At 60.9% G+C, this 14,077-nt stretch overlaps 3 protein-coding genes across 3 annotated transcripts; 2 read left to right on the top strand and 1 right to left on the bottom strand.

Annotated features, from left to right (window-relative positions):
• Positions 1 to 327: 327 nt before the first annotated feature.
• EsH8_VIII_000547 (transmembrane 9 family protein) lies at positions 328 to 2,632 on the top strand (the record flags this gene model as incomplete). The annotated part of the gene is made up of 3 exons (XM_083269589.1): positions 328 to 409; positions 488 to 2,543; positions 2,614 to 2,632. The coding sequence occupies 3 exons, from the start codon at positions 328 to 330 to the stop codon at positions 2,630 to 2,632; spliced, it is 2,157 nt and encodes a 718-aa protein (XP_083129357.1).
• Positions 2,633 to 4,516: 1,884 nt separating this feature from the next.
• Positions 4,517 to 9,651, top strand: EsH8_VIII_000546 (P-loop containing nucleoside triphosphate hydrolase protein; the record flags this gene model as incomplete). Its single annotated transcript, XM_083269588.1, has 5 exons — positions 4,517 to 4,644; positions 4,986 to 7,573; positions 7,632 to 8,527; positions 8,611 to 8,868; positions 8,947 to 9,651. The coding sequence occupies 5 exons, from the start codon at positions 4,517 to 4,519 to the stop codon at positions 9,649 to 9,651; spliced, it is 4,575 nt and encodes a 1,524-aa protein (XP_083129356.1).
• A 715-nt stretch (positions 9,652 to 10,366) lies between these two features.
• On the bottom strand, positions 10,367 to 11,813 carry EsH8_VIII_000545 (Clr5 domain-containing protein; the record flags this gene model as incomplete). The annotated part of the gene is made up of 2 exons (XM_083269587.1): positions 10,367 to 11,708; positions 11,758 to 11,813. 2 exons carry the CDS (start codon positions 11,811 to 11,813, stop codon positions 10,367 to 10,369), a joined length of 1,398 nt encoding a protein of 465 aa, XP_083129355.1.
• Positions 11,814 to 14,077: the final 2,264 nt, after the last annotated feature.

Raw genomic sequence — 14,077 nt, 5'->3', positions numbered from 1 at the left:
TCACTCGTTTCTCATTTAACCCTTAGCATTTCCCCCAGTTCCAGTTTTTGAGGGCCTTCCCCCCCCCCCCTTCCCCCCATTTGCGGCGTAGTGGCGCAGAGAGACACCGTGCAACAACGGACCTCGACTGAACGCGACCGTGTTGGCTTCTTTATTTCGTTCTTGTCCTCTCTAACCCTCAACCGCCTCAATCCCTTTCGATTCCCTATTGCGTCGCAGGAGACGGGTTACTCGCCTCCCTCGCAGACACTTTGCTTTCCTACAGAGTGCCTGTTGCCACGGTTCATGCGGACATAGTTGACGACCCCCGCGACCCTACATATCACGATGCGACAGGTGCTTAGGGCCGGCGTGGGATGCCTCGTCTCCCTGCTGCTCGCTGTGCCGGCTGACGCCTTCTACATTCCAGGTTCGGCGCCCCCAGGAAGCTTCGGAAAATGATTCTCAGGCAACGGTGCTGACTCTCTCTCTCTCTCGCGGACAACAGGCTGGTCGATCAAGAGCTACAAGGACGGCGAGCAGATCCCCCTGCTGGTCAACAAGGTCTACTCCGACAACACCCAGCTACAGTATGCCTACTATGATCTCCCTTTCGTGTGCCCGCCGACGGGCCAGCGCCGGCCCGGCACGGGACTGCTCAGCGGACAGAGCATCCCTCTGAATCTCGGTGAGGTCCTTCGCGGCGACAGGATAAAGACGTCCGACATCGACGTGGTCGTGGGCCAGGACAAGCCGTGCAACTTGCTGTGCAACCGCGAGATTACCAGGAAGGAGATGAGGAGGGCTAAAGAGATGGTGCAGGACGGCTATGTCACCGAGTGGATCGTCGACAACCTCCCCGGCGCGACGAGCTTCGTGACCGTCGACAAGAGCCGCAAGTACTACGCCGCTGGCTTCAAGCTGGGCTTCACCGACTACTCCGCAAGCAGCGGCAAGCCGCGCTACTTCATCAACAACCACCACACCATCGTCGTCCGCTGGCGCAAAGCCCCCGGAAAGGCGGGCGAGCGGGGCGGAAAGGTGGTCGTTGGGTTCGAGGTGTACCCCAAGAGCATTGGCCCGCAGAACAAGCGCGACGATCACGGCTGCCCCGCAGACCTGCAGAACATCGACCAGAACTTTGAACTGTACCTGGCCCCGAACAAGTCGTCCGATATGTCGAAGCTGAACATACAGTCCTCCTACCACCCCGAAGATGACGAGGATCTCGACGACGATGCCAAGCTAACCATCCCCTACACCTACTCGGTGTACTTCCGCGAGGACAACAACGTCGAGTGGTCGCGCCGTTGGGACCTGTACTTTGTCAACCAGGAGGAGGGCCAAAAGATCCACTGGCTCGCCATCGTCAACTCCCTCATCATCTGCGGCCTCCTCACGGGTATTGTCCTGATGATCTTGGCCAGGACGATCCGGTCAGACATCAAGGGCTACAAGGAGGTTCCTCTCGAGGACGGCAAGGTGAAGGTGAAGCGCAAGAAGTCTGGAAACAGGTCCCCCAAGCTGTCGGAGAAGACCGGGGGGCTGCTCGACCAAGGGAACGACGCCGGAAGCGATGCGGACGTGTCGTCGGACGACGAGGCCTTGGAGGATGTCACGGGCTGGAAGCTACTGCACGCCGATGTTTTCAGGACCCCCCAGCACGGATACCTCTTGGCGCCCCTGGTCGGATCGGGCATGCAGCTCCTTTTCATGGCGGTGGGGCTCGTTCTGCTGAGCGCCTTGGGCATTCTCAACCCCAGCTTCCGTGGGGGCTTCATCAGCGTGGGAGTCGGTCTGTTCGTGTTCGCCGGGCTCTTTTCCGGGTACTTCTCGGCGCGGGTCTACAAGACGTTTGACGGTCAGGATTTCCGAAAGAACGCGCTCGTGACTGCCGTTCTGTTCCCGGGTCTTCTCTTCGGCATCGTCTTCGTTCTCAACCTGTTCGTGTGGGCACAGGCTTCCAGCACGGCCATCCCCTTCGGGACCCTTCTGGCCATTGTCTTCCTCTGGCTCTGCATCCAGGTTCCTCTGGTCTACGCCGGGTCCTGGTTCGGGTTTGTTCGCAGCGGAAACTGGGAGCACCCCACCAAGACGAGCGTGATTCCTCGGCAGATCCCGCAGCAGGCTTGGTACATCAAGTCGTGGCAGTCGGTCCTCCTCGCCGGGCTCATCCCCTTCGCGGTCATCTTCATCGAGCTGCTGTTCGTCTTCCAGTCGGTCTGGCAGGACAAGAGCGGCTACTACTACGTGTTTGGGTTCCTGGCCGTGGTGTCGGTCATTCTCATTCTGACCATTGCCGAGGTGACGGTGGTGACCATCTACATCCAGCTCTGCTCGGAGAACTACAACTGGTGGTGGCAGTCATTCATGGTCGGCGGCGGCAGCGCGGTCTGGGTGTTCTTGTACTGCGTGTGGTACTACTTCTTCAAGCTGCACATTACGGGGCTTGTGAGCAGCATGCTTTTCTTCAGCTACAGCTTCATGGCGTGCTGCGTGTACGGTCTCCTGACCGGAACCGTCGGGTTCCTGAGCGCGTACGCGTTTGTCAGGAGGATTTATGGGTGAGTGCCTCCAACCCCGGCGGTACGGCGTCTTGGACAAGAGGCAGAGCTAAGCTAATTAAACGGACAGAGCGATCAAGGCGGATTAAGACCGACATATCAGCGGCGTTGGACACCACCAATGTGCCCTAATGTATATTGGCACGGAATGGACGAAGGCGCTTTTAATGCATTGCCCGGGGCGTCACGTTTGGGAAGTCTATGGGGGGAACCGGCGTTACTGGAAGTGAGGATTGCCCAGCCGGATTCAGGCGGGCTAGACTATTGACAAGTATATATGATGACAGGATCCACCCTGTGGTGCACAAGAACCTGAATAGTTGCGAGTATATAATTCCAAGTCGTTCGGCCTAGACTCTGCGTGGGTTTCTTGTTTGCCGAGTATGCGCGTACGTGCGTCTATGTGTGTGTGTGCGTGTGTCCAATGGTTCGGCGAAGGCGAGCAGTCACTGGGATCAACTCGAGACGTCGACCATAATCCAATCAGACGCTTGGCCGGTGGACCTGCCTCTTTGGGGGAGCCTACAACAGGCACCAACGTTTGGTACATTGCCGAAGGCCGGGTTGAGAGGCGACGGGCGTGATGCACAGCGGGTATGCGCAATGTTCGTCCCCGTCCCCCTCTATGTCCTGACGGCCAACAGGATTTCGACGACAGCTGATAATGGCTCGGCATGGCTGTTTCCAGGCGAGCCGACAGATAACGGGCGGCCGAGCTTCAGAGGGCGACTTGCAAGAGCAACTCATAGGTCGGCGGTGGCCCCCGGGGCCGAGGCTTGGGCTACGTGTTTGTTGTAATATCCGTTTCACACCGCATGTTGGGAGGAACCATGATGCCGGGGCGCAAAGAGAGGCAGAAACAGACTGGGTTGGATCCCGCAAGTCAAGCTTCGCTGGATCCAATGGGACACGGCATAGGCCCTTTTTTTTTTTTTTTGGCGGAAAGCCACTGCGGGAGCTAGACACATGTTACAGGGGGGAGGGTGGGAGGGCGGGCATGGATGGCTCAGCGTTTCAGGCCGTTCTTGCAATCACCTCGCAATGCCGGCCGAGAGCAGGAAACTTGTTGAACGAACGTTTCCAAGGGTTTTCCGGGCATTACTAAGTCGTCGTCGGCCTGGGCGCTTTTCTTGCCTGGGAATCTATCCACCGACAGACAAAACCTAGCGCGGATTCGCCAGCAACCCTCGTTGCCGGCATATACATTCCCGTAGCCGGTCCACGCCCGAAGAGGCAGTCAACCGCCCCACCAACGGTCCCGAGACGGCAAAGTCGCCCTGCGCGCGGGTATGGCACCCCCCTCCCCCCCTCCTCTGCGCTCGCTCGCAGACTGGGTGCGAACCCGAAATTCCCCATATTGGTGCAATTGCAACATCTGGACGCTGCTTTCGCACCATTTTCTCATCTCGGCCACCTCGTCCACTCACCGCGCAGCACTGCCAGCAATCGGCCCCTCCCCGGGCGGGATGAGTCCAAGAAAGCGGATGCATCGAAACTTGGCATCACTGCCTGGGCCCCTCGGTGCCTAGTTCGCTGGTCTCCCATTTGTGCTTGTAGAACCCACTTTCCTTTAGTTGAGCTGCCCGCCCCCCCCATGTTCCCATGCTCCCATGTTTCCCATGGCCCATGTCTTGCCGTATCTAATCACGTCTTACGTATACACGCGGTCTGGAGCTCAGTTCAACTTTCTTTCGATACGAGACTTGAGAGATTGTTTGCACATCTTCTTTTGTCAGTCTGCTTTTTGTCAATTGACTTCTTCATCTACTCATTGTTGTTGCCTCGACTTGGGCCAAAGAACCTCAACAAGCCCAGAGTGACTGACTGCCAAACCGAGATAACCTCGTCCGCCTCCGCCACCCACTCCCAATCTAGCCATCCATGACGTGCTGCTCCTCGTAACCGACTCTCTTCAGCAACCCGCCTTTCCACACATCACCAACGCGCGCGAGTGGACGGGGTCAAGTTGGCGCATGCCATTTTGCGCCCCTTCGTCGCAGCCCGTGATGATGATGATGATGGACCCCTTCTTCGAGCGGGCCTTTACGCTCGCCGCCATGGCGAGGTCGCAATCCCAGACTCTGCTGGCGACTGTTCAGAGGTGCGTACTGCCGTGTTTGGAAATGAATGTAGCCCCAGCTTCGGATCAGCGCAGCCGCGGCGCAAGAGCGATTACAACAAACCACCGCCGCCGTTGCGCAACTCTCTCCGCCGGCTTGGTTTCTTTCATTTTAGACTTTCCGTTTCCCGCAAGCCCAAACCTTTCCGATCTCCATGTGTTGCTGCTCTCTTTCAACTGTCTCTACAATGCGCCTGCGCACCCGCGCGCACACAAAGACGCTCTCAGTTTCTCTTATCTCTCTCTGTCTCTCTCCCTCTCACCTAACCCACAGTTACCCAAATCGGACATGGGCATGGACAAACTAACAGGCCCCCAAATAGCCACGCGCAACTGGCCTGGATTGACGATGTCACCCAATTGGCCGAGTCGGGTTACCTTCAGGTTCTCGTCCTCGCCTTATCCGTCCTCTGGACTGCATACCGCCTGCTTCACCGCCGCACCAAGCCGTCGTCGTCGCGCCCCGATATCCGCGCCGCCGCCATCCGATGGCCCTGGGAGCTGTGCTCCCAATTGTCCCGCGCCACGGCCCTCGCCTCCCTCGCCCTCGCCGCCGCCCGCGGCCAGACGCCGTGGCTCAACGTCCTCGTCGTCGGCTACGCGTTCGTCTTTGGCCTGTCCAGGCTCGTCAACGACCTGCGCTGGCGCCATGTCGCGCTGCATCAGGTGAACTTTGTTCTCGCGGCCGAGCTGCTTGTCCTGGCTGCCTCGTCGGTGCTGCCCTGCATCGAGGCCTCGGCCGAGTGCGCCGTTGCGGCCCCCGTCAGGGGCGGCCTTGCGAGCTTGGCTGTTGCCGTGGTCATCTCCGTCGCCACCCCGAGGGAATGGGTGCCCCCGTCGCTGAAGCACGAGCTGCTCGAGCGGTACGAGGCCCGCGGGCCCGCGCCCGAGGAGATTTGCAGCTGGGGGACTTACTATCTCACTTTCGAGTGGCTCACGCCCATGGTGTGGAAGGGCGCGCGCAGGGAGGTTGTGCTGGAGGACCTGCCCCAGCTGCCGTGGTACGATGAGCCGCTGTTGCTACTCGAGAATATTAAGAAAGCAAGAGTCAAGGGAGTGACGACGGCGTGGACGCTCTTCTACCTCTTGCGGAGTGAAGTGACCCTCATGGCCTGCTACATCTCCTCTGCCTACGCCTGTGAGCTCATTGCCCCCTTCGGCCTGTACAACCTGCTGGCCTACCTCGCCGACCCCAAGGGCTCCCCCATCCGGCCCTGGGTCTGGCTTCTCCTCATGTTCTGCGGTCCCCTGTCGCGCTCCGTCCTGTTCCAGCAGTACGTCTTCACGTCGACCCGCCTCGTCGTCCGCCTGAGATCCGCCTTGACCCAGGAGCTGTACCACCGCGCCGTGTCGTCCATGGAGCTCGAGGAGGACATCTTCGCCGTCAAGGGGGACGGCCAGAAGGACGCCAAGAAGAAGGACGGCAAGGCGGCCCAGTCGACGACCTCTGCCGGCCGCCTGGCCAACCTCATGGCCGCCGACGTGCAGGCCATCTTCGCCTCGCGAGATGTCGTCATGGTGTCGATGGGCGTCCCCACGGGCACCATCATCGCCTTTGTCGGCCTTTACAAGATGCTCGGGTGGCCCGCCCTCGTCGGCACGGCCATCCTGTTCCTCACCGCGCCCATATCTGTCTCCGTCGCGCGGCTGATGGCCAAACGGACCAGGAAGGCGAGGAGGGCGCAGGACTCCCGCATCTCGCTCGTGTCCGAGTACCTCGCCTCCATCCGCGCCGTCAAGTACTTCGCGTGGGAGGACGCCATCATCGAGACGATCGAGGAGGCGCGCGCGAGCGAGCAGCGCGACCTGTGGCGCGTGTCCGTCATCTACGTGGCCCTCAACCAGATCACCGTCCTCATGCCCTACATCGCCATGATCTCCATGTTCACCCTCTACGTGGGCGTGCGCAAGCAGCCCCTGACGGCCGCCACGGCCTTCACCACGACCTACCTCGTCAAGAACATCCGCCGCAACGTCGGCCAGCTCGGCTTCCTGTCCAAGAACCTGACCAGCGCCATGATCGCCCTCGGCCGCTTGGACAAGTACTTTGCGAGCACCACGCCCCTGGAGGTGTACCCCGAAGGGCCCCTGCGGATCCGGGACGCGACTTTCCGGCGGAACAAGACGGCGTCGTTCCAGCTCAGGGACCTCTCGGTCGACTTCGTCCAAGGCGGGCTCAACGTCGTCTCGGGCGTCAGCGGCAGCGGCAAGACCACCCTGCTGCTGGCCATCCTGGGAGAGACGATCAAGGAGGGCGGCTCCATCACCCGGCCCAAGGACGTCGCGTTCGCGTCGCAGACGGTGTGGCTGCAGAACGAGAGCATCAAGGAGAACATCCTCTTCAACAGCCCCTACGAAAAGGTGCGCTACGACACCGTCGTCAACGCATGCTGCCTGCCGATCGACCTGAGGGAGCTCGACAACGGCGACCAGACGGTCGTCGGCGAGAACGGCGCCTCGCTCTCGGGAGGCCAGAAGGCGCGCGTGGCGCTGGCCCGGGCACTGTACTCCAAGGCGCCGCTGCTTCTCCTCGACGACATCTTTGCGGCCCTCGACGCCAAGACCTCGGCGCTGCTCTGGGAGCGCTGCTTCTGCTCCGACATGCTGAAGGGGAGGACCGTTGTGCTCGTGGCGCAGCAGCCCTGGGTGGCCGCCCAGGCCGACTTCACCGTGACGCTGGAGAACGGCACCGTCAAGGATTCCGAGCAGAACATAGGGGTCGTCAGGCACCCCGTCGCCGTCGCCAAGGACATCGAAGGCGAGGCCTCCGACTCGTCGGACGCTTCCGACACCGAGGTCGAGACGCAGGCGGATTCCCTGAACGACGGGAGCAAGGTCGCGGAAGAAAAGGGGCCGAAGGACGCGGTGGCCCAGGAGATGAAGGCCAGCGGGAAGAGCGGCCGCCTGATGTGTAAGTGATGCGTGGGTCCACCCCGCCTCGATAGGGACGAGCTGACATGCGCCGACAGTCTTCCGATACATGACCTACTTCGGCAGCCCCCGGTACGCCGTCTTCTGCCTCCTCATGATGCTCAGCCTGCAGCTCTCGATAATGGCCGGCACCCTGTGGCTCTCGGTCTGGGTCGAGGCCTACAACAAGGAGGTCGCCGTCGACATCGCCTTCTACCTCGGCATCTACACCGCCATCACGGTCGCCGAGTCGATCCTCTTCGCCATGGTCGTCCTGGTCTTCGAGAACGGCGCCTGGCACGCCGCCCGGAAGCTGCACACCGACTTCATCCGCGCCGTCATGAACGTCTCGCTCACGTGGTACAAGAAGACGCCCGTCGGCCGCATCATCAACCGCTTCTCGAGCGACATGTCGTCCCTCGACCTGTCCGTCAGCCCGCAGCTCCGCGGCTTCCTCGAGAGCAGCATGGCCTTGGTGATCCGCATCTTCGCCATCAGCTCCATCATGCCCATCTTCATGCTGCCGGCCGCGCTGACCTGCGTCGTCGGCATCGTCATCGGCGAGATGTACACGCGCACCGCCGTGACCATCAAGCGCCTGGTCGCGTCGGCGCAGTCGCCCATCTTCACGCAGTTCGCCGACACGCTGGCCGGCCTGGCCGTCATCCGCGCCCGGAGCGGCATGCCCGACACCTTTGGCGACAACCTGGCGGACAAGCTGCGCGTCTGGTCGAGGGCGGCCGAGGCCAACTTCAACTGCAACCGCTGGGTGGCGATGCGCGTGGATGTCGCGACCGCCCTGGTCGGCCTGAGCGCCGGCATCATCGCCGTGTCCAAGGCCGGCGTCGTCGCCGCCGGCCTCGTGGGCTTCTCGCTCACCAACGCCACGGGGCTGAGCCAGACCATTCTGGGTCTCGTCCGCAGCATGAACGACGTCGAGGTCGAGCTGCAGAGCGTAAGTTGGCGCGCAAATATCCCCCCCTTTCCCCTTCCCTCCCTCCTTTCCAGAAGATCGTGACGGCTGACAAGCGAAAACAGTTTGTTCGCATCAGGGAGTACGCGGGCCTCGAGCCGGAAGAGAAGGAGGACGACTCGTACCCCGAGGAGGGCGAGTACACCGACGACCCGGCGCACGTCATCCCCCGCGAGTGGCCGTCGACGGGCGCCATCGAGTTCCGCAACGTCACGATCCGCTACGACGCGGACGGGCCCAACATCCTCACCGACGTCAACCTCAAGTTCAAGGCCGGAGAGCGGGTGGCCATCGTAGGCCGCACCGGAAGCGGCAAGTCCACGGTAAGTCCCCCTCCCCTCCCCCTCCCCCGGGCTCCTCCCATCCCTCCCGTCACGCAGCGCTGACGCTCGACCCGACAGCTGGTCCTGTCCCTCCTGCGCTTCACGCACATCGTCTCGGGCCAGATCCTCTACGACGGCATCGACATCACCAAGATCCCGCGCCGCCGCCTCCGCGAGGCCCTGACCATCATCCCGCAGGAGGCCGTGCTCTTCAACGGCACGCTGCGGTCCAACCTCGACCCGACGGGCAAGGTGCCCGCGCCGGTGCTCGAGAGGGCGCTGGAGTCGTGCCAGGGCATCGCGTCGTTCCAGTACCACTCGGAAGCCGACGCCGGCGACGCCGGCGCCACCGCGGCGGAGGCAGCGGCGGCGGCAGCATCGCCCGAGACGTCGGGCCTGGCGCTCTCGACGACGGTCGACCCCAAGGGCGAGAACTTCTCGCACGGCCAGCGGCAGGTCCTGTCGCTGTGCCGGGCGCTGGTCCGGGGCAGCAGGCTGATGCTGCTGGACGAGGCGACGGCGAGCATGGACTACGAGACGGACCGGGGCATCCAGGCCGTGCTGCGGCGCGAGGTCGACAGCGACCGCACGCTGGTCACCATCGCGCACCGGCTGCGCACCATCGCCGACTACGACACGGTCGTCGTCATGGGCGCCGGGCGCGTCGTGGAGGCCGGCCGGCCCGGGGAGCTGTACAAGGCGAGGGGCGTCTTTTACGACATGGTCCACCACAGCGGCGAGAAGATGGACCTCGAGGTGATTTTTGGCGAGCGCAAGGAGTAATGCGCGGGGCGGGGGGGATGAATCAAAAGGGCGAGCTTGCCTTTTCTTTTCCCCTTCTGTTTTTTAAAAGGGGAGGGGCAAGCGGTTTAGAAGAAGATGATGAAGACGAAGAAGAAGAAGCGGTTTCTGCCATGATTGGGACAGAGCCGGAGAGATTACGCTTGGACACGCAGACGTTTTATAGAGCGCGCGCCCTGTATAGACGGGCCGAGGAAGGGGGTGGGAGGAAGGGGGGTATTGTAAATAGATTGCGCCACCTGCGCCCGAGAAGCATGGGCCTAATAATGTGCCCGAGAGATTTGAAAATAAAAAGTTTGTGTATATCAAAGAGCCCCTCCCCCATTCTCGTCACGGTGGTGTCATGTCAGCCCGCCCGCCCGCCCTGTGGAGAGCGTGCGGGTGCAAGTAGGTACAGACGGGCAAGGGAAGTCGTCCACGATTGCCGGGCCAGAGCCAGAGCCAGAGCCAGAGCTAGAGCCAGAGCCACCATACCGGGCCGTAGGTTCTTGAACTGCATACGAAAAGGGGGGTTCCCTTAATTCTTCGACACACAAGCAATTCTTTCGATTTTTATCGACGTTCTACGAGACACGAGTTGCATTCCGCACCTCCCAGAACCACAAAAACCATCAGCTGAAAGGACCCGAACACGTCAAACCCGCCGCCGCCACAGACTGCCCGGCGAAACCAGCCCGGCCCACCGACCGCCGATGCCCTAGAGCGCCTTGCCGACGTACGTCTTGTTGACAAAGTCGCCAAACTCCCTCATGGCGGCGTCCCTGAACCGCCTCTTCTCCTCGCGGACGCCGCGGTGCTCGTCGCCGCCGCTCGTGGCCGTTAGGTCGTTCATCCGCCAGAACGCGTCGCGGAACATCACCCACAAGCCTGGGGGGGGCATGTGGTAGGCCTCGTGGGCCGCGATCCTCGCGCGGGTCAGCAGCTCCCCCGCGCGGCCGATGTCCAAAGTAACGATGGCCCAGCACATGCAGGACAGCAGCTCGGCGTGCGAGATGCCCAGGTCCACGACGGCCCTCCTCGCCCACTCAGGCCCTCCGCCTCCGGCGGCCCCGTCGGACGACAGCTGCTGCATCGCCAGCCTGTGCCACAGCGTCCCGAAGATCTCGATGTGCTCCTTCCACTTCACATTGTACTTGCCGGGGGAGACCCGGAGGTCGGGGCGCGAGACGCCGTCGAGGCTGTTGGATGCGAGCTTGTTGGAGATTTCGTAGAGCTGCTGGTAGCACCACTGCGCGCACTGGACCAGGGCCATCGTGACTGGCGCCGCGTGATGGCCGTGGTTGCCCGAGAGGACCCAGCCGTCGACCTGGTCCAGGAGCGTGTTGAGCCGCTCTTCATCTAGGATCGCTTCGGGGGGGAGAAGCCTCTTCTCGTAGACCAGTTCCAGGAGGAAGTAGGATATCATGTCGACCGAGCCTGCCTCCCCGAGCAGGAATCCGCGGCCGTCGCTGGAGAGCACCCACGACACGGCCGCGGCGATGATGCCCTCCGCGTCCTCTTCCACGCCGTATCCCGCCGCCTCCTCGTCCACCTCGAAGGCCTCGCTGTCGCGGACGAGGGCATACAAGAGGTGAAGTCGGTGCAGCGCGGCTTGATCGGATACCCACGGGTCTTGCTGCCTCAGCAGTTCCAACGTCTCCCTGCATTGTTCCGGTGTTTCGGCGGCACGGGCGAGGGCCACGACGCCCTGCGGGTCTCCACTCTCCTCGGCCACCCGGCGTCTGAAAATCTCCCAAGCATCCACACCGTCGGACACGGCGAGCTGCGCGTTTGCTATCTGGACGTCCCAGGGCACCTGGTCTTGTAGCCCGGGGACTCCTTCGTCAAAGGAGCGGTTTTCCGCGCACTGGACCTCGCACCCGTCCAATAGATGACAGGCATGCATCTGACTCTTGTCGTCGTCCATATCCTCGTTGTAGTCATCGGCGTCATCTTCGTAGCCAGCGTCAAAGTCTTCGTCGCACTCGGTCGCATTCGTACTGTCTTTGTTGTACTTTGTACAACCCCAGCGGCCCAGCCTGTAAATCAGCTGGCGCTTCCTGGATCGCATCAGCATTGATAAGCACCGTTAATACAAAGGAAACCTACGAGACGCCGAGGTTGTGTTCGTCACGTAAAAAGGTCACGAGTTCCCCGAGCTTCATTGTTGGGTAGAGATCGCATATGAGTCCCTTCAGTTTTCCCCACTGTTCCGGAGGTATTTTGGTAGCTCGTGGCCGTGGCTTCGTATTATCGGCCATGCTCAATGCAAGATTGGGTTCCAGGATGCGCGTTGATGGCCTGAGAGTGAGAAGGAACACTTCAAAAACAATTTGTAGTTATAACACGCTGCGAGGCAGGGTTCCAAAGAAACCAAAAACCCAGGAAAAGGCCAAGACTCCTCGGCAATTGTGTGAGACTGCCTCGTAGTCCGCCATCGTCACCTGCCGATGCTTGCCCACAAGGCTACGAGTCCGCGGACCATTTCTGAAAAGGCGTTTGGAATTTCCAATGGAACTTGCATAGTATTTTCCCCATCCAATCAACGCAGGACCTGCTTGGGTTGCAACTTTGGCACTGCCGCCCTTTTGGCAAGAACCCGACACTGTCAAGGTTGAAATTCCATTTGGGCACCAAGACCGTCACGCACAAAACACAAAATGTGGTCATTCGGCCACGGGCGTTGGGCCGGGAACTGGCATTCTAGTTGGCAATTCCTTTTCCGCTCAGACTTTGAAGCCAGGGAGCTCGACACAATCACATAAAAGGACGGGCAGACGCGGATGCTTAGAGCGTGCCCATGTCAGAAAGCAAGAAGACATGCCAGTACAAGCCTCTTCCACTCTGCGCATCATGAGCCCCTTTTATCCGGCCACTTGGCCGCGACGGAACGACATTTGTGACACACGAGAGGTCGACCGCTGCGGGAGAGAGCCCGACGTAAGCCCCGAGAAGATGCCCTTCTACGAGGCGACGGCGCTCGCAGCCCCCAATACCCCAACAAAATCATCGGCATCAAGGCGTCGGAGACCGACGGCGCACCGAGAAAAGCGAGGCACGTGCCCGGAGGAAGCTCCGTATTTGAATTGGTCGACAGGTCCTGAAATTCATTCGAGGTGGCAAGAATATATGCAAAGAAACACAACAGAAGAAGGCTGGCGCCTTGGACTTGAGACAAGATTAAATGAGAGGACCCGAGTCTTCGACAGCGAGCTGCCAGGTCAGAGGGCAGCAAGGAGTTTGGAGAGGAGTCTGGCCAGGCTGAACGAGGCCGGTGACCTGTATTTCAAGAACAGGAAACGAGATGAACATCTCTCCCGGAGATGTGTAGCCTTCAGCAATAAAGGCCTCAGCCTGGGGCGGAGAATGACCCAGGAGCCAAGCTGGGGGGGTGGAGGTGAGGCGGGATTGGGATGTAATAGTTTTACCAAAAGGCGCATCGAAAAGAACAGCCATCGCTATTAAAAGGTAGACGCTGCCTTGGCATCGCAGACCGACGAATGGAGCAAATCGCCTGGCGCTGCTTGCAGCGAAGTACCTGGCAGGCTTCGATAATCGACACGGGTTTGCTGCTAGGCCAGCCAGACGACTGTGCGTGCCTTGAAATCGTGGCAGACGGTCGGTAATTGCTGCACAAAATATCTCGCCAACTCTCCGGCGGTTGGATCGCGAATGCTGTCATCGGGCGTGAGGGGCAGGGCAAGCAGCAAGCTCCTGGTGTGTCAAGGCCGGCCAGGTGATCCAATCGAAGTGTGCCCCGCAATTTAGGCCAGAGGCCGGAGGAAAAGGCGCGGTGACGTGGGGAGGTATCGGCCGGGTAGAGGTACCTCGTGTCGGTGCAGACCTCAGATGTGGGTGGGCCTTGGCGCGGTGCCAGCCGTGCACGATCCCGGAGCTGCAGGACGAGGGAGCTCTGGCGTAGCCAAGAATACCTTGGAGCAGCAAGTGGCATGAGCCGTGCAGTGGGTCGATGGCTTGTTTCTTTTCCCATGAACCGCAGCTGGAGCCGATGCAGAATCGGAGGCGGGAGAGACAAGAATACACCATGAAACCAGGCGCCAGAGCGTCTGGTCGATATTAGGTGTCTCTAGTCGGTGGGCTCCCCTTCCGTAGGCACAAGAAAGCCGTGTGTGGCCGGTTAGATCTGGGTGGGCTTGCGCGTTGTGGTGGTGTGCCTTTTTGCGCTACCATAGCTTCCGCCCCCTCACGAACGGCGTCCCGCTCCATTGGATAATTGGCAGAGTCACTGACGACGACTGGCCAGTCCAGGTGCGAGGGGTGCGCGGGTGTCGCATCTGTACATACAGGAGAGACGGCAAGGTGGGAGGAAAAGAGAAAACGGCATCGGTCAGGAGCAGGGTGGTCCCGCCATTTTCGTGGCAGGACGTCAGCCGATGAGAGGAGCTATGAGGTGATGATGATGAGGCCC

Source organism: Colletotrichum jinshuiense, chromosome 8 (genome assembly GCF_051148585.1).
Source record: "Colletotrichum jinshuiense chromosome 8, complete sequence".
Lineage (NCBI taxonomy): Eukaryota > Fungi > Ascomycota > Sordariomycetes > Glomerellales > Glomerellaceae > Colletotrichum > Colletotrichum jinshuiense.
This window is presented reverse-complemented; position numbering and strand designations above follow the sequence as displayed.